Source organism: Protomyctophum bolini (genome assembly GCF_963924005.1).
Source record: "Protomyctophum bolini genome assembly, chromosome: 6".
NCBI lineage: Eukaryota > Metazoa > Chordata > Actinopteri > Myctophiformes > Myctophidae > Protomyctophum > Protomyctophum bolini.
The window spans coordinates 40,574,928-40,594,322 of NC_137867.1; the positions used below are offsets into that span (position 1 = coordinate 40,574,928).

Consider the following 19,395-nt stretch of genomic DNA (forward strand, 5'->3'; position numbering starts at 1 on the left):
TGAAGTGAAATAATGGGAGTAGCATTTCACTCGTGTACTGCACTAGTTGATTACCATTTCATATTTTCCTCCCCACCAAAACTCATCACCAATATGATTACAGTGTGATTAAGCAAATCAATATCATAATTTTACCCATAATCATGTAGCGCTACAATCGGTCACCTCAAGAGGCAAGGGTTAATCAACCTTTCTCACGTGAAATGCTTTAATATCCTTATATCCTATAATAATAAATAATGATTATTAATAAATACATCAATGTATTATTTGTCAAAACTGCATATTGTCAATATTTTTCAAATCTTCTGAGGAAACCTTAATATTATTTAACAAGAGAGAACCGGTCCATGGCCCAAATTATATTCTCTTCATTTTTTCCCCCTCACTAACTGTCTGGCAGTCCCCCAAGGAGTGACCTGTGGCAACACAGCTCAATCTGCCATCTGGTTGGGTGTTTGTAGTGCTAGCAAGCCTTCATGTAACACCCAGAGGTAAAAACACTGTACAATGTACACCAGGGGTGCCCACACTTTTTGAATTGAGAGCTACTTTCAAAATGACCAGCTCAACAAGATCTACCCATCGGAAACATTATAATAGCATTGCTAAAAATGGCTTTGGCATTACATTTAAGACAAATGCACTTGGAATGGGAAAGGGGAGAAATGGAATAGGCTATGTACAGTAGGCCTAGAGGGTTTTTTTGTATTTACAAATTGTATTTACATTTGTGGATTTCGTGCACAGCAAAACTCTTGAAAACAAAGTATTGCATTATGGGTTTGAGCTGACAGCCCCTTTTCTATGTCAGTCAGTCAATCAATCAATCAAGTCAACTTAATTAAAGTGGCAGATGCCAAAAAAAAATATATATATATTTAAATTAAATATTCTTTAGGGGCATGTTATGTGATCTACCTGGCACAGCCTTTGTGATCTACTGGTAGATCGCGATCTACCTTTTGGGCACCCCTGATGTACACAGTCTGCCTTTCTTGGCTTATTTATTTATTTAAAATCATCTTCTTACTGTACATTAGGACTGCAGCGCTAACCTACAGTATATTGGCTCCAGGGCTGACAAGGCTGTGAGTGAGTGGAGACAAGACACCGGCTAGAAGTGAAAACCTGCTCCCCTCCCCCACAGTAAACAGTAATCCAAGGTTTCAGTCCACCACCACCACCACCACCACTACTGTTGTTGTGTTTCATTGTCCCCCTCCTTGGTCAGAGGGGTGGGTGTGGTTGGGTTGCTTTTCTAGCAATTGTTGTTTTGTTTTTTTGTGTGGTTTTTCCACTAGAGAGAGCCATGCTGCCCTCGCTGCTTGGTGTTAGATCATCCGGTTATTAAGTAGGTCAGTAGTACAGGGAAACAAGGCTTAACCTCGTTCCTCCGCCAGACGCGGCCGGTGATGCCTGCCTGCCACATCCATCCGGCGGTGCACAAGCGCATCCTTCTCCGTCCACAGGGGAAACCGCTGGAGCGCCTGCTACCCTTAAGTGCTTTTAATTTAGAGGGGAGTGAGTGGGCGACGAATACCATTAGGAAAAACGAGAATAGCTCAATACTAAAACGGGTGTAGTTGGATTGCTGTGTGGGAGGGAGCGTTTTAACCCACGGGCAGGGCAGCCTTATAGGCACGGGTGCCAACATTGGAACAGGGGAGGGAGATCACTGGCACACTGGCACACGTTTTGTCTTAAATAAAATGTTGTTGGTTAAATTAAGTCCACACACATCTGTATGCAAATTACATCCTGCACATAATTCTACATTCATTCAAACTGATAACTCTCTGACGGGGAGAGAGTTTGGGATTGTCATATCATAAAGGTTGCCGACCAATAACAATTTCAACCCTCTATACTTGGTAAACTTGACCAGTAAACTTGACCATGGTTGGGTCAGTATTTGGTCCCCTCTCTACACCCGATCTCTTCGGCATAAATAGCTGCATCTACAACCACACAACGCATCAGCGAATGTTACCCTCGGAATAGGGGGTTGCTAGGATTGAAGTGGTCAAGTGATCCATTCTTCAGTTCCTTGGCTCAGGATCACAAGCTGGCCCAGTTATATAACCTATCCCAACGATGACTGGGAACCTGTAAGCTCTGAGCTCTGGCCATTAGGCCAACAAAGCCTTGATGCTGAGCCAAAGACATAAACACATCCAAATGTTTATGAAAGTCAATGTGCGGCCAGTCAGTCAGCCAATGGCTTCCTGCCGCGATAGAGCGAAGAACTCGGACAGGGAGGGATGCAGACTGTTCACTCTCAAAAGAGACGGCAGAATAATTCCTTGGCGTTCACCGCTCAAAACCACCAATCGCAGATAGGTAAAAACATTAATAAATTAGACTGTGAGTCGAAAGGTTGACTGCATGTACCGCATGTCTCCCGAGAAGGTACCGGAGGCAGGATGCCTCACTTTAGACTTCTCTGCTAAGCTGGTTTCTGATGACACAGGCCCTTGACAAAGACGGACAGGATGCTGAGAGTCAGCTCCCGTGCTTTCTATTGATTAGCCAGTAATACACCTTCAATCACACGCCGGCATGAAAAGGGATACAGGTGCTTTGAAGCATGTGATACTATGTAGCGGGCGGCTGAAAACAGTTACTGAAAACCGGCCGAGCGGGTAATACGTTAACATACTATGTAGAAGAATCACATGATCACGTGAGCCTGTATACTGTTGAATACAACTATTACCAATACCAATATAGTTAGCCGTAAGGGATAGGTCTTTATGACAAGACACGAAAAGAACAAAACACACACACACACACACACACACACACACACACACACACACACACACACACACACATTTTATTGTTTGATTTTGATCTTGTTGCTTTTATCTAGTTTTATAAACATGTGATTAATATTATTATCGTCATCATCAAACAAAATGGAACCATAGCACTCGCGTACCAAACAGCCACTGTGGCTTCCAGCCTGCAGCTGTGTGCCACTGGGCCAGACAGACAGGATGGACTGACTGACGGAAACATCTGCACCCAGAATCAATATTTCATTACAAACTGTGGCACTGTTCAATACAGGACAGTGAGAAATAAATGTGTGACTTCACAAACCATTCCCAAAAGGATTGACCCAGATAAAGTATTGATAGAACTCTTATGGTGGAAGTAAGTGGTTGTTGACCCCACAACAAATTTTGCAGGAATTCACAACAAGCATGATTCACCAATCACCATACCTTATTACCTTCATATCCTGCCATTTCAATTCACATCATTATATTTGAAACCAAACCTTGCCATATGTGACGCATCATATGTCAGTGTTACAGTAGGCAACAATTACAACTATCCCTTATTCATTGTAACGGTAGGTCGCAGTTTACTATAAAAACCTGTCTGTCCGTTACGCCCGGTCAGTCAGTCCGTCACGCCTCGTGACACGCTCCATATATGGCCAATACAGAATTCATTCAATATGTTGATCTGACCTCATCAAACCTGTACACTCAAGACACTGCCCACCCTGCCACCCTTAGATCTCCATATATGGAGCTGACCGGTTTTGACATTCCATATGTTGATCTGACCTCATCAAACCCTATACACTCAAGACACGCTCCAATATATGGCCAGTATAGAATTCATTCCATATGTTGATCTGAACCCCCCCATCCCATGCCAAAGCACCTGCGCTCCCCCAGCAGTCTGCTGTCACCCAGACGGATGCATCCCTGAGGGGGCGCGCGCACACACACACACACACACACACACACACACACACAGAACTACAACCCCCAGCATCCTCCCTCACTCTACCTACAGAACTACAACCTCCCAGCATCCTCCCTCGCTGCACCTATGCAGAACTACAACCTCCCAGCATCCTCCCTCGCTGCACCAGACCTATGCAGAACTACAACATGCACATCACAATTACTTGTAAACTGAAAGTTGTTCATCAACTATTAAAAACGTAATAAGGCATTAGTGATATAAACAACTTGTTCATGAACTATTTATAAGGCATAATTTAAATCATTAACCAACTAATAATACTACAAAAAAGTATAATTGAAAAGCCATAATTCATTAACAAGTCATAATTCATTAACTACTAAGTCTGTGAATGACTTTTAAACTATTTATGAATAATAGTTATGTTAAAGTGTTATGATTACAGATGTAAAAACGTTGAATAGTAATGCAAAGTCTAGCAGAGTGATTCATATCATCTTTTAATAATTTTGCCAGATTAAATGGGATAGCACTGTGCCACTACTAAAGCCTAATTTGGAATTGGTCATATGCATGTCACTCTCTGAAAATAACAAATTTCTAAATGAATACTGGTTTATGTTCGGCAAGCGATCATGTGGTCATATGACAAAGTACGAATTAAGCTTAATTATAGTAGTGGCACACATCACATTATTTTGCTGTGATACAAAAGCATTCACAATGCTACACATGTTACAATCTTAGCAACCGCTAGCTTTCCAAATCATATAACATTGTTTGGTTTATTCCTTATGCAGGCAAACACTTGACCGCTGTATTGCATAACACTGACTGGACAACTGGAGTTTCCAGCAAGCACGCACGCGCACACACACACGCGCGCACACACACACACACACACACACACACACACACACACACACACACACACACACACACACACACACACACACACACACACACACACACACACACACACACACACACACACACACACACACACACACACACACACACACACACACACACACACACACACACACAGCTATCGCAGTGGTAAGCATAGGTTGAGTCATAATCAGACAGACAGTTATAAAGCCCAGTTAACCATTAGCCCAGGACCCTGACATTTCTTGTTTTGACTAACATTATTGCTATTGTCCTGTTTGTTTTGACCACCCAGGGATCTATTTTGGTGAACCGGCAGTGAGAGGTGGTATGGCTCATGGTCTAATTCAATGAAAGGGGGTAATACTAGCCTTCTTAATCATGAGGATGGTGTACGTACTAACTACGGTATTTGAAAGCAAAGTGAGTTTCCAATGGAAATCTGCAGAAAACGCAACTTAAAGGGAGGGCTCCCCATCCCGTCAGTTTGTCACCTCGCCATTCACATTCAATAGATTCCGTGAATTTTTTGTGGCCAGATGTAATTTCCTGGGGTCTAGTAGGACTATAGCAAATAAAGACATTTCTGTAAAATGTTGTAAAAACAATACATATTTAGCCACTTGTTTGAATGCCCCTGCCCCCTGTCAAAAATGGCTAAAATCGTTAAAACCAAAGAAAGCAGCAAATGAAAAAGATTACTTTCTCTTAATAACAACCTAAAACATGAACCATTGGTTGTCCTTTAAGCATCCCACCTTGACCTTCTCCAAACAAATAGTATTTTCCAGTACTTTGATTAAAATATTGGTAGACGGGCTAAATGTTTCCGTTTAATCAATGTGACATTACTGCAATTAATCCACAACTTTAGGACATTTATTTGTATTTTTAAAATGAAATATACAGAGTGTCATGGAAGACTATTGTTACAGTAGTCTATGCTGTAAGAGGTTAATTACAGGCTGTTAGCTCACAGTCTGTAAGCCTACATGAGTGTGATCTGCAAGCATGCAGGAGGCTAGCCAGGTAGCAGGGTATGTCTATGTGCGTGTGCCTGTGTGCGTCTGTCTGTCAGTCAGGCGGTCAGAAGCCAAACCACAGGACCAATCGGCGCCAAACTTGTGCACACTGCCAGTATAGGTATCTGGAGAACTCGCCAGTTTTCCAACTCGCCGCAGTTTAGTGCATTTTTGTTTTACTTCACCTTCATTTAAATTGCATTGAATTGAGTGGTAGAGAGGATAGTTGTTTAGAGTTAACACTAGATGAAGTAGGAATGCAAAAGTTTAAACACCAAAGTACCGAAACAATGTAATTAATTAGTAAACAATATCCTGAAATGGTAGGCCTACTATCATTGGTATTCACAAACTCAACTTTGAATCATTATCTAGCTGACCATTTAATTGCACAAAATAATCTGATCCCTTTGGAAATGAACTACCGGTACATTTGTGGGGTTGACATGATGAAGACAGCATGTTAGCATAACGATGAAGACATTGATGAGGAATTTTCGCTGTGGCGAGTTGGTAAACTGGCGAGTTCTCCGGTATCCGGCCAGTAGACCAAGACAAGTACCTCTACACAAATTTGGAGTCATAATGTAATGTCAAAATAGGAACTTGATAAATAACATGACTGATGAAGTCAGATCACTCCACAATAGAGGCTCCACGCCGTTTCTGTGTGGATTCCGAGATCCGCAAAATCTCCTAGTAGAAATGTCATACCGAATATTAATTAGAATAACGTTGTGTGTTCGACGATGGGGGCTGGATACTCAATAAGCACCATTCCTAATAGCGCAAGGCTGGGGGTTGGCTGAGGTCTCACACAGCTAGCTAATCTGTTGAGTGTGAAGTGATTACCGACCGAGAGTGAGCTAGGCTTGTTGGTTTAGAACGAAGTGGTCTTGGCTCAGACAGTCTAAGAAGGATCGTATTATGTGTGTTAGTGTGTAAACGCTCTCTACGCCCAGTCCCTGAAATAACCTGAGCTGTCTGTCTGCACCTTCCACATCCTTTCTGTCAATCTTTCCAGTAAGAAGAATGTGAACCAAAGACAATTTGGCAATGTGTTTCTTTTTACAGTAATGAATATAATGTATGATGGTTTATGTAAAGCTGTTATTGTCACTTGGCTTGTCAGGACTGAGGACATAGTTGAGACGCGTCACAAATCCCCAACATTTCACAGAATTCACACGCAAGTTCAGTCAAGCTTTTAGAAACCAGCAACATTCCTTTTGACAGTTATAGGCAGAAGATATGTATTTTTGTTCCCAACCACACATGCATACCTTCTCCAGTCACACATCTTCTCTATCTAGCGGTGTGTGTGTGTGTGTGTGTGTGTGTGTGTGTGTGTGTGTGTGTGTGTGTGTGTGTGTGTGTGTGTGTGTGTGTGTGTGTGTGTGTGTGTGTGTGTGTGTGTGTGTGTGTGTGTGTGTGTGTGTGTGTGTGTGTGTGTGTGTGTGTGTTGGCTCTACATTTGAGCAGACCCTGCAGTCTCCATGGGGGGGGGTCAAGGTGGGATCATGGTCTCATTGCCAAGCAAGTGAAGAAGAACAGCGAGGATAATGATTCCTCAAGACTAGAACATTGTGACAAATCAAACTCCCTAAACAATTATACATGCAGTCTCTCTCTCTCCTGCAGCTATGAATGGAAATAACAGACCTGTGTTTTTTGCATTCGTATTCGTTTAGCAAGGTATGTAGATGTATCATTTGTCTTGCAGAGATAAACACGATAACCCAAACTAAATATTTCATAATAAGCCTGATTTCTTTTTTTTGTAAAGCCGTTGCTATGTAGGCTACTGTAAATGTTAAGATATGCCTGAAATACACAATACTAATCTGGAATTTATTTGGTCATCTAATGCTGATGGCCAAATGCGTCTTCCAGATTTTGAATTGCGATGTTTCCCAAGGGGGGGGGGGGATGAGACTATTGAGGGGCTTGGCCTTGTGTTCACGCCACCGATGGGAGTGCGGCATGCAGACCTTGTGGTCAGTACTGTAGACAGACAGACTTATAACTTGATGGTGTCCTCAGGACATCATTTAAAATCTTGAAAGGTTTATATTTCATCCTGTTATTTTATGATCGGGCACCTCGAGATGGACAATTTAAAGATTTTCATACAAGCTGCTTGCTTGCTGCATTAAAACATTTGCAAGCGTTATCTAGTCATTCATTTTCAATGAAAGGTGAGCAAGTACTGGTCCTGTGAAATTGTCATGGTCGTGTCTCGTGCTCAACAAGAAAAAGCTCCCAACAAGAATACAAATCAGTAAATCACACCCGTGTGAATCGAGGGGCGTGCTCTGAGGGGCGATCATCTTACAACATCATGATGTAAAATTGAATTTGCTTACTGTATTGTTAAATTCTCCATTCATTGTCAATGGAAATGTAATGTTTGTGTAGGACAAAGTTTGCGGACAGACGCCAAAAGCTGGATATAGGAGGCAAACATGCTTTATAAGCAAGAGTGGGCCAACAGCACTTCAACAGGGGCTGTTATATTGTTATACTGTAAAGGCTAAAGAGAGAGAGAGAGAGAATTAAACAAACAAAAAAGTCTCACCTGTCACAGAGGTTGTTTTCAGCACCGAAAGAGTCACAGCCACACGGCATGCATCCAGTGGTGCCGTTGGTGAAGTGTCCCACCTCACAATCCTCACACTGCAGCCCGGTGTATCCTGGCAAGCACGAACACTGTCCGGTGCTCGGCTCACAGTCTTCTGGATCCAGAATGCCTTCACTGCCACTACTGCAGTTACACAGCACCTCTGTACAGAGGAACAGAGAGAGAGAGTCAGAAAAGAAAGTGATGTGTCAAATGGAAAGTGAATGTGGATAAGGGAAAGGGAAAGCTTGGTGTAAAATTAACCCCAACCTATAAATGCTGCTGAATATTAGTCATGGCCACATGGTATAGAGGTCTGCTCTAGTTAAGTCATGCTGCCGCGGGCAGGTAACGAAACACTGAAATGTACTCTGTCACTAAACCCCACACAACTAAACATGAAGAGATTCATTTCAAAAGGAGACCATTTAAAAATTGAAGAAACATTAAGGCCTGTTTTTATAACACATTCATGAACAGTGTACAACATTATAGATTTGTTAAAAGCGTAAGACCTTAAAATATTTGTGTTTCTAAAAGTATTATGGATATAATATTATCATAGTAAAATGGTGTTAAAGCCTCTCACATGACACCCACTAAAAAAGCTTACAAACTAGGCTTGTAGTTCAAACAGCCACAGTCCACGAAACCAGCAGATGTGTCGTTAGACATCTGGGTGACCCTGTACTGTTGAGTAACCATCTATTATTCAGTTGAGCTCAGGTTAGGTGTGGTGAGCTGCAACCCGGGGTGTTTTCAACTCAACCCCCATTCTGTTTAAACCAGTCCAATCTAAAGCAAAGGGAGGCAGATGACCGAAAATGCCAGGCAGAGGCAGAGGTGTCCGGCTTAAAAATAGGACAGACGGTGTGACTCGACATTTTTAATCAGTGTATTTCACATTTAGTACTCGCAATGTTATTACACAATGCCTCAGCTGCCCTTCGAGAAAAGGTGAGAGGGTGCGAATGTGTTCTTGCCCAGGCATCCCTTTCCGATTAGACTATTTTGTTGATGGCCACTGTGTTGCAGTGACTTTTATGTAACAGTTGAAAGGCCACGGTTATGCAAGCCTGGAGAGCGCTAACAGGCCCCTACGTGTTCACTTCAAGCCATGTCCACTGAAGGACTGTCTGCCTGAATTAAGCCCAAGAATGTGAAAACCCCTCCAGTGATTTCTCTCATTCTCGCACACACACACACACACACACACACACACACACACACACACACACACACACACACACACACACACACACACACACACACACACACACACACACACACACACACACAGTTAGAAAGTATTTCACTCATGTGAAATGTCTTTGCCTATACCAAGTTAAAGCAGCTTTAAGCAGGTCAGGAGAAATGATACAATAATTTGTGAAAGCCACAAAACAGATGCCAATAGAACAAGAAGGTGAGAAGAGACGGGAAAGGGAAGAGCAGGTAAAGCTGTGTGATAGAATCATTGATATTCACCAGACGCATATGTAGTGTCACTCTGTCACACTATTATTTTAAACAAGTCACCATTGCGAAATGTTCCCTTTGCTCAATTCCTCACGGCCTCAATGTTTATGCCTCAATAACGAAAACAATAGGGGTGGGTGACGTAAGGTTAAGGTTCTAAAGTTACACTCAGGATTTTACTGTGTATATGGAAACTATTACTGTACTTTCATTTCAATGTGACATTATGCCAGAAGCCAGTAGGTCATACAGTATCTCATAATGTATCTGTAAAGGTCAAAGCACGTATGCGTCATCATATCTGTCTGCACGTCAGACAAAGGCCCCAGCCCTGACAGGGAATGCGTGTCATTATTTTGGGCTATTCCGCCTAGTAGCCGCTTTAGGCGTCAACCCAGGTGAGGTCTTTGTTGACGTTATATTATCACTACAGTAAGTAGCCCTTGGCTTCAACGGAGGAACAATGGAGCCTAACCCACTGTAGAAGAAGCCTTCGGGACCATTTGAAACAAGTCACTCTTTTACAGCTTTTCATGTATAATTTCACAGGCCTGTGACAAACGGCATGCAGGTGAGGCCATTTTAGTCAGGTGCAACCACTATGCCTACAGTATATAGTAGACGATATCCAGTGTAAGAAATCTCTGCTACCGATGTGACTGGAGAGGAGAACAACACATGCACATGGGGAGCTAATATCTGTGAGGTGTGTGTGGAGAGGAGGAGGGGCTCTCCTCTGTTGCTGTCATGGGGCTCATTCATAGCTTTGCCTGCTTGCCAGGCAGCCTTTTAATGCCTGCCTGCCTGGCCATTTTGGACTCGTGGGGGTACGCCTCCTTGTTCCTTGTCTGTGGTGTGTCACCCAAATGCTGTGGGGGAGTGGGGACAACAGTATCCATCTAAACAGGTGCTGCAGAGATTTGTAAATATAAAATAAATGTGTCTAGTTCTGAGACAAAAGGATCACACACACATCTGTGGAAAGGGGGGGTTGGTTGGATAAATAACAGGATAAACCTTGCACCCCTCGATGCCCCCCTTTCAGCCCACTGAAATATCTAGAACACTCACCTCAGGCTCCTTATAAAAAAAACACCTTTATTCTGTATGAAATAAATATCCTTTTACACGCTATATAGAATAGGCTTGTGTTATGAAATGTGGTGGCATGGTACAGCAGGTGATGCTGTCTGTATGATGTTGTGTTTGTATGTATGTTCATTGTTGCAATCTGGTTTATTCGGTCGCTCTCTGCGTCAAAACCCCAGCCCACACTGGTGGTGCCGTGCCAGCTGTGCCAGACAGTAAATATATAGCAGCCTTGTGGCTAAAAGTACTACCTCGTTTTGTGATTGTGAATGGAAAGGGGTTCCAACATTGCATACATAATATTCATGCAGCATTAATATAAATAAAACATGTATACACTGTAAAATCCTCAGTGTTCATTTATCCATTCATAATTGAGTGTACAATAACCAAATGCACCCTTTGTACACTCTCCGAGTTATAGATTAACACTGAAGATAAAATGAGCATGATATTGCATCATAAATTGCAATCCATATGCGTTTATTTTGTTTGCCAGATTAAAACACACTAACCTCGGCTGCTCTCGGTTGAGGTAATAGACGTAGCATCAACATGATCTGCAGACCAGGCATCATTTGCTGTGCGCTGGGAAACCATGGAGACCACCATGGTCTGCAGCATTTTCTCCGGAGGAAACACTGATGTTTGTGCATCCGTGGACCGTTTCCTCGCACCGGATCGTCTGGAGACGTCCGACGCCGCTGTTATTTTTTGTTCCATTGTAGTGGGAATAACATCTGTAACATCCGCGGAGGGTGCCGGCTGCAAGGTGGTTGTTGCGGCGTCTGGTGGTGCTGAAACAATGGTGGGCGACGGTTCGAGACGTGCCGTTAAAGGGCCGACATGAGCCACGCCATCGTGATCAGGTGAACGTTTCTTAGGCATACCGGTGTTGCTGGACAGCTCCAATGAGGTCTCGGAGTCGGAGGCCGAAAGAGGAGGCTTATTCCCGGGGAGGAGGTGGAGGGCACTAGGCGACGCATCGTCGTGGGAGCTGATGCGAGGTGCAGCTTCAGAAAATCCAACATACACGTAGAAAATAAATAGCAAAACCGGAGATATGTACATCATTAAGGACGTGAACCTCATATTCAATTTCAGCTCTCCATGTAAGCCCTAATGATGGTCTCTGTCAGACCTTTCTTCCCCTGAATGGACCTGCTGCGTACGTCGTGCTCCACCATTGATGTCTTTCGGCGGCTGGACGCTTGGTAATTGTTGCCCTATGAACTAGTCGCGACTTCCAACATCACGACGCGCAACCTACCATGGTGGTGTATCTTTGACTGACACGTGCCATAGCCAATGGGAGCATTGGAGGGAGCGTCTCCGGGGCGTTGTTTCACCCTGGTTGGACACTCTTCTCTCAACTCTTATGAATAAATCATTAAAAGAACACTGCAAATGGATAAACAACAGAGAGCGGTATGACATGGCTATGATATTTCATTCATAAAATTGGTTTAATTGCCAGAACATGCCTGTGAACATGACGTCTGTGTGTAAATCATGTAATTACTATGCATTGAACAATTAATCCTTTGATGAATAAAGCCACCAGGCATTTCTTCGCAGGCATGCATGGTCCATGATTTATGATACATCATACCTAATCTGAGAATCCTATCGGCAAATATTCGGGAGTCAACAGTCTGTCTTGAGAGACTATGATACCTTAGGCACAATGGGCTGCATACAGTTCTTCTTCAGGCAGAATATTTGTGTAATTGTGAGATTGTCAGATTTAATATAGCCTAAAGCCCCCACCCCTGTTCAATTCAAATGGTCTTTATTGTCATTGGAAACATATATAGGACGTTTGCACTGCCAAGCAAATAACATCAAATAACAAAACAAAACAATGTATGGACAATGTTACACAAGTATAAATTGCTAGTATAAATGTGTTATTAACAGAGCTGTGTAACATTGTAGCTAAAAATAGCTATATTGTCAAAACAAAAGTGGAACATTACAATCAAAACAAAATGTAGGCCTACAAATTAATTAATATGTTGAGTACACAGAGCTGTACACAATCATTTTACCACAGATAATAAGAGTAAAATAATTGTATTGTAGAGAAATGCAGGATACATTTCAATACAGGAGCCATGAAGGAGACAGGTTAGAAATGCAGGAGGCTCCTGCTAGCCACACACACACGCGCGCGCGCACACACACACACACACACACACACACACACACACACAGCATGTTTGTTTTTTTTTACTAGAGAAAATGTATTCTGGGGAGCTAGAGGCGTGGTTGTCACAGCCTGCCATCCAGGTTCGATCCCAGGCCAGCTATGTGACAAAGTGTCCCCGAGCAAGACAATCAACCCTAAACGCTCCCAGGGGCAATGAATGCCTGCTCCTGTTACTCAGGATGGCTTAAATGCAGATATCTCATTTCACTATATGCAAATTTACTGTGACAAATACCACAAATTAAGGATTGTGGGCTATTATTATTTATATTATTATGATGTCGTATAGGCCTATTTTTATTGACCGAAAGGAAACGGGAAGCGTGGGCACAGGGCACGTCAACATTGTGGCGAACCTCAACGTTAAATTGGCTTAATATGTTTGGCACACTTCACTGATTGTCAAGACACTTGTGTCAAAAATGTATGTGCCGTTTCAGACACACACGGTAGATGGCAGTAACGTTTCAATGGGTTGAGTCTTTTTCATCACTGTCCTGTCTGTACATAAAAAAAATGTAAGGTGAAGAGTCAAGACAACGTATCTGTCCGTTCAGCAAAGCTGTCCAACAGTCCAAGATGTGAATTCTATCGCCGGTGGCGGTGGGACAGCCAGCCAATTATTGGGAATCTCCAGTTCTCGGCTGCCATTTAATTCACAGGCTTGTCTTTTACGCAGGTGAACAAGGTCGGCTAACTGTGAACTACAACCTGAGTGTGCAACTGTGCATGTTTGTCACTCTGAATGTAGCCTACAAACAGAACCAAATGGACCCGTATGCTAATAGTAATCCATGATCCAATCTATGATATGAATAAATCCAGCATGTGTATGTATGATAACATAGGCTACAGTAGGTCAGTGGTTCTCAACCAGTGGTTCAAGGACCACAGTGGTCCTTGAGGGGGTTCCAGGTGGTCCCCAGTTATACTTAAATGATGGAGAGTTGCTGAGTTGGTAACCAAATCTGTACCCTTATACTGTAGATCTTTAACTCTTGACTCATGAGTGTAAAAATTATATCAAGGGTCCATTTGGAGTTAAATTGTTGTTAATTTTCTACCACAATTAGAGAATGTAGAAGAATTGTTATTTTGATCAAAGTTTGCCTAGGGTTAGGCTATTTCACCGTGGATGAAAATGGTTGAACACCAAACCACTGTTATACTACTATAGGCTACTGTTATACTGAATCTCACTCAATAAGAGGCGCGGCGGTACCCCCTAGTGGCACCGTGTGCACACTACACCCTGGTGTCAGAAGACTGGTCAGGTGATTGGTCAGCCTGGTGTCAGCTGACTCCAGCAGTACCAGGAAGAGGAACATGCACACAAGCTCAGTGTCTGCTGCTGTCAAAGAAATTAAACCACCCTAGCTGAGCAAAAACAAGGCGCAGTGTCATTACTATTTACACATGACTGTAACTTGAAAGCAGCGGAAAACTCCCCGAAAAGCATAAATATGTTTGGCGGCGGTGGTGATGACGACGACGCGGATTTCTTGTCCCCGACTGGAGGGTGAGTTTTGTTGACTGTTGTCCAGCTAACGTTAGCCTGTGTGAGCTAACGTTTGATTGCCTCTGTATAGTCTCTACTTTGTCTTTCTTGGACTGTCAACATTGCAGCATCGCAAACCCTCGACCGATTCAACATGGAATGGAAGCGCTACAGCTACAGCCTCTTTTGTGGTCAATGATAACAACAATGACACAAAATAAAAGATTAGTACTATCAAGCCAATTAACTAGTTTGCTCAAAGGCAGAAGAAGAAAGTTGCTTTCATGTTCAATGCTGTTCTGTATTTCTTCTTGCCCCAGCCCAAGAGCCGCTGTGGTCTGATGAGTACTGGTCACATGCTTACGTCTGATCCCTCCATTGATTTCTGACTGCCACATCATGGCGCATTAGATCAGTGAGTGACCTTGTCTTCCTCAGTAAAATAACTCCATTAACTGACTGACACTTGCCATTTCTATCAGATGCCATTCTCTAGTTCAGGGGGTCTTCAACGTTTTTCAGACCAAGGACCCACTAGCTGAGAGAGATGAAGTAGGGAGTGGGACCCTAACATTGTGTTTCACATTAAACCTTTTCATAGATGGCTTCATAGACTTTTTAAATTTTATTATAATTTTTATCCCACAATTTTGCAACCCATTTTTCACCCCTGTGTCAATTATCTAATCCTGAGCTCTACACACCCTCCGCCAACCTGGGGAGAGCCACGGACTTGAACTCATGCTTCCTTCATGCATGAGTGTCCAAGTCGCTCCTTTACACCTGACAGGGGGGAGTTTCCCTAACCTGACGCTGCCAGATCCAAAAAGCTTGCTACACAAATTTGTTTAACAGCTTATTGGGATCTGGGATCGCGGAAGCAAATTCGATGACAGGGCTGTTCCTTTTTTTCAAGATACATGGTAGATGATTGGATGGGAGCGTCTGTCTATCACCGTGTGGGCGTGCAAACACAACCAATCATATTGACGTGTCTATATAGCTTTGGTTCGGTACGGGTCGGATCTGTGTTAGCTCAACCCCCTCAGAGATCCCAGATCCAAATAAGCTGTGAAACAAATTTGTGTAGCAAGCTTTTTGGATCTGGCAGCGTCAGGTTAGAGTTTCCCTGGTTGGACGTAGCACATGGAAGGAACACGTTATTCCAACCAGTTCCTTTCCCCTCCATCAGGCGTCCTGGCTGGCCAGGGGGAGGCAGTTTTCATAGACTTGTTTGACAGTACTTACTGACTGTCAATGTGTAGCGTTGCGTTGCATCCATGTTAATGTGTATTTTCAGGCAGTTAATAAGACACTCGGAGGTAGCCGCAATTTGCAACTCTAGATTTAAATTTAAATCTTTAAATAATGGGATTAATCTAGAGTTTCAATACCCTCCATTGACTCCCCATTCATCCAATTTGCGTTTGCGATCTGCTTGTATTAAACAACGTTAAAATCACCGACATTGCAACTCTAGGCCAAGCTTGATTTATCCTCTTTCAATCTGCCAAGCTTTTGTTTCATAAAAATCCACTGTAGACATGTTTTGAGCTACTTTCTGTCAAGAAATTCTGTGCAGGTGATTCTTTGGAAGTTTGGAAGCACTCGTTGAAGTCACTGAACGGCCCTGCGTACCACCTGTTTCGAATATGCACATAATGCAGGAGGCAGCAGTGCGACGCGTACGCGTTAATAAAAACGAGTACTTCCAAACTCCAACACTTAGAAAAAGAATCACCTGCACAGAATGTCTTTACAGCTCATTAGCTCATAACATGTCTACTGTTGGCCTAGATCTGCGATGTTGGTTGAGTTCAACGTTGTTTAATACAAGCAGAACGCAAACGCAAATTGGATGAATGGAGAGTCAATGGAGGGTATTGCAACTCTAGATTCATCCCATTATAAAAACAGACTCTCATTCAAGGCACACATGATCACAGTCACTCAATCCTGTAGGTTTACACTATACAACATTCAAAAGATTAGATCCTTCCTCACCCAGGAGTCAGCCCAGCTCCTTATCCAGACATCAGTCATATCAAAACATCACCTCCTCACTTACTGTGCATGTGCACTTCATTTAAGCATCTCAAATTGTTCCAGAAAGAATGCAGCAGCACGCTTTGTCTTCAACCAACCAAAACATTTCACATGTCTCCTGGGCCCCCTTCTCTGCTCCCTCCATTGGCTGAAAACTCACCTCTTCAGACTCCATCTTATCCCGTAGCACTTGCCCTACCCTCGACGACCTTGCAGGCGAAAGCTTGCAAAGGCTAAACTATGTAATTTAGATGGCATGTATGTTGTGTTCATTGTTACCGACATTCTGCTGCTATACGGGATGATACGGTAGGTTCTCTGTTTACCTATGATCCTAGATCCTAGATCTATGCAATTGAATGTTTACCTTGTTCTGGATCTTCTGATGTTCTTGCTTATTGTAAATCGCTCTGGATTAACATCGTCTGCTAAACTAAATGCCTAAATTGTTAAACCCGGCCTCGCACTGTGAGGCGTTGTGAGTTTGTAGATCTGCTATTTCAGCAAATGTTCCCCGTCAGAATAGGCAATGGCATGCTGCTAGAAGGGATCATGTGGTTAATGTAAAAAGAAAAAAATAAGTTCTTATCATCACACAAAGATTTGGTAGTAAGACCGAGGACCCCCTAGGTGTCATGGACCCCCTGCGCTAGGCATTTTCAAGGAGTGAGCAGTCTGCATTCTATGAATGGACACTTCATCAACATTGACAATAGCCAATAGTATTTATTAACAGTGCTTGTTGGCTGTAGTGTTGCCAACGGATATTCCATATTCGAATGAATATTCGATAATAAATAAATAATAATAATTTTATTATAATAATCAAATATTTTAAATTAAGATTCGAATAAAAAAAATAACTGTGTGTAATTGCTGTGAGTTCTGGCGAGACTGTGCCACGTAAACTAAAACATACAAAAATTAGGATATTAAGATAATTATGAATCATTCATTTGATCTCGCAAGACTCAAGAGAGCGCATTTCTCAGTCTACAGGACCGGACCAAATAGTCTAAAGAAAAAGAACGTTTTACAGCATATTAGGCTGCAATATTCATATTAAAAAAAATCATATACAGTACATTCGAAATCATTCTAAATTCATTGTTTTAAGGAACATTCGAATATCATTTTTGGCCAATTCTGGCAGCACTAGCTGGCTGACTGGTATGGTACACCTAAAAATCCCACCCGCGTGAAGTGAGGGGCGCCCTTATCGTACATCATCATACATCATCTCATTCCGGCCAGTCAGAATTTGCGTACTCACCTTCGTCGTTTGTGTTTACACAAACACTCAAAATTGTCCATTCATTTGCAATGGCATTTAGTGTTTGTGTTAGGACAGGGGGCGGGTATTGTCCTGAAATTATTTTGGGGGGGTCCCCAAATTATTAAAAAAAAAACTGCAACTGAATGGTTGGAAAATGGAAATTTAGAGTTTACATAGTACACATAGTGCATGCATAAACTTGTTTATATCTGCTTTCAGTATTTATTTATGATGTATTTTCTCTATTATTAAGGTTATTGTAGCGGTCAGCGGCATGGCCATGTGTGTTTATTGTGTTAGCACACACACTAACAGCTGGGCATAGGAGGGGCAAACACTTCTATAAACTGCATTATGTCATATGCTGCGTTCACCCCGTTATGGCATGCTGATGAAAGAGGTCCGAGTCCATTTTGGTTAACTTGTGTAATCACTACTAGAACGGTCTACCACCTGATCTTGAGTTTTCTAACATTCCATGATTGTGATTGCTATGTGATAAATAATGTCCCCACAATGTGAGCTGGTTTAATACAATTCCAAGTTAAGGGGTTTAAGGCAGGGAGTTGATGGATGATGAAAGGAAGGAGGAGTGAATGGCTATGGCTACTAATTCCTTTCACATGTTGCTTGTTAGTCCGGAGGAGCCCAGGCGAGATGGGCTGCCTGCTAACCACACTTCTCAGCTCGTTAACGAGACTGAGAGCACACAGTGTGAGTGAGTGAGTGAGTGAGCACACGCAGGCTCCATGCCCTTCTCTGCTATGCTGTTGAATGTGCCACAGAGGTGCGACCACGCTGGAGTCAGGATACTAGAGACTAGAGCCAGGAGGACAAAAGATTGGGGACAGTTTTGGGGGCCAACGCCGCACAGGGAATCCTTAACGCCAGCAGTGGAGGAGGAGAAGCTACCGGCGGGGTGTATTATTAGGTGGTTTGTGGTCTCCCACCGCATGCAACTGCGAACACGCTGTCAAAGCTCTCCTCAGTTCCTCGCCGTCGGAGATGAAGGCCTCATAGCGTTGACCATGAACATCCTGGGAGATACCAACGACTACCTGTGGAGGGACTTTCATGGGTCTGTTAAAGCCCCACCATTTGAAATTCTATGATCTGGAAATGCATACAGGAAGAGTGGGCACCTCTGTGTTCAATTGGCTATTTCTTCCCCTAAATGTAAAAAGAACTAAAGAATGTAGAAAATGGTCTTAAGTAATGTAAAGACTTCATTATCAGACTAATATGTAATTTACCCTTCAACTTCTTGTTTATGCCCCACATGACTACTATGATATACAGGTTTTGTAGTAATTGTAGAAAAGATATATGAGGTCTTATTGTCGAAAAACATTGTTAAAACATTGATTGAATAGTTAATTTGACAAATGTATAAACGGCAACAGAGTACAGTCAAACACTCCAGTCCAAAGGGGATAGCGCCAAACAAAGTCCTTGCGGTCTTGTTTCCATTTAGGCCCTATGCCATCAATTCATATTTCATAGACGAATAGATGATGATGACATCTTCTA

The 19,395-nt window shown here is 42.7% G+C and overlaps 2 protein-coding genes across 7 annotated transcripts in view; one reads left to right on the forward strand and one right to left on the reverse strand.

The window, feature by feature from the left end:
• LOC308317535 (multiple epidermal growth factor-like domains protein 9) overlaps positions 1–12,039 on the reverse strand; it is a 34,564-nt gene extending 22,525 nt beyond the window's left edge. The window contains exons 1-2 of the mRNA XM_080766617.1: positions 11,349–12,039; positions 8,224–8,428 (exon numbers count right to left, since the gene is read on the reverse strand). Of these exons, the coding sequence (XP_080622743.1) occupies positions 8,224–8,428; positions 11,349–11,925 (782 nt within the window). The 5' untranslated portion in view covers positions 11,926–12,039. The remainder of the gene's footprint in view (positions 1–8,223; positions 8,429–11,348) is intronic.
• Positions 12,040–14,370: 2,331 nt separating this feature from the next.
• The window catches only part of fkbp15b (FKBP prolyl isomerase family member 15b), a 50,908-nt gene continuing 45,883 nt past the window's right edge, over positions 14,371–19,395 (forward strand). For 4 of the 6 annotated variants that reach the window (XM_080766572.1, XM_080766576.1, XM_080766573.1 and 1 more), the window contains exon 1: positions 18,706–18,943. In XM_080766572.1, coding sequence (XP_080622698.1) covers positions 18,819–18,943 — 125 coding nt within the window. In that variant the 5' untranslated portion in view covers positions 18,706–18,818. Of the gene's footprint in view, positions 14,565–18,705; positions 18,944–19,395 lie in introns of those variants that run through there. The other 2 variants (XM_080766575.1, XM_080766577.1) reach the window with 1 other exon arrangement.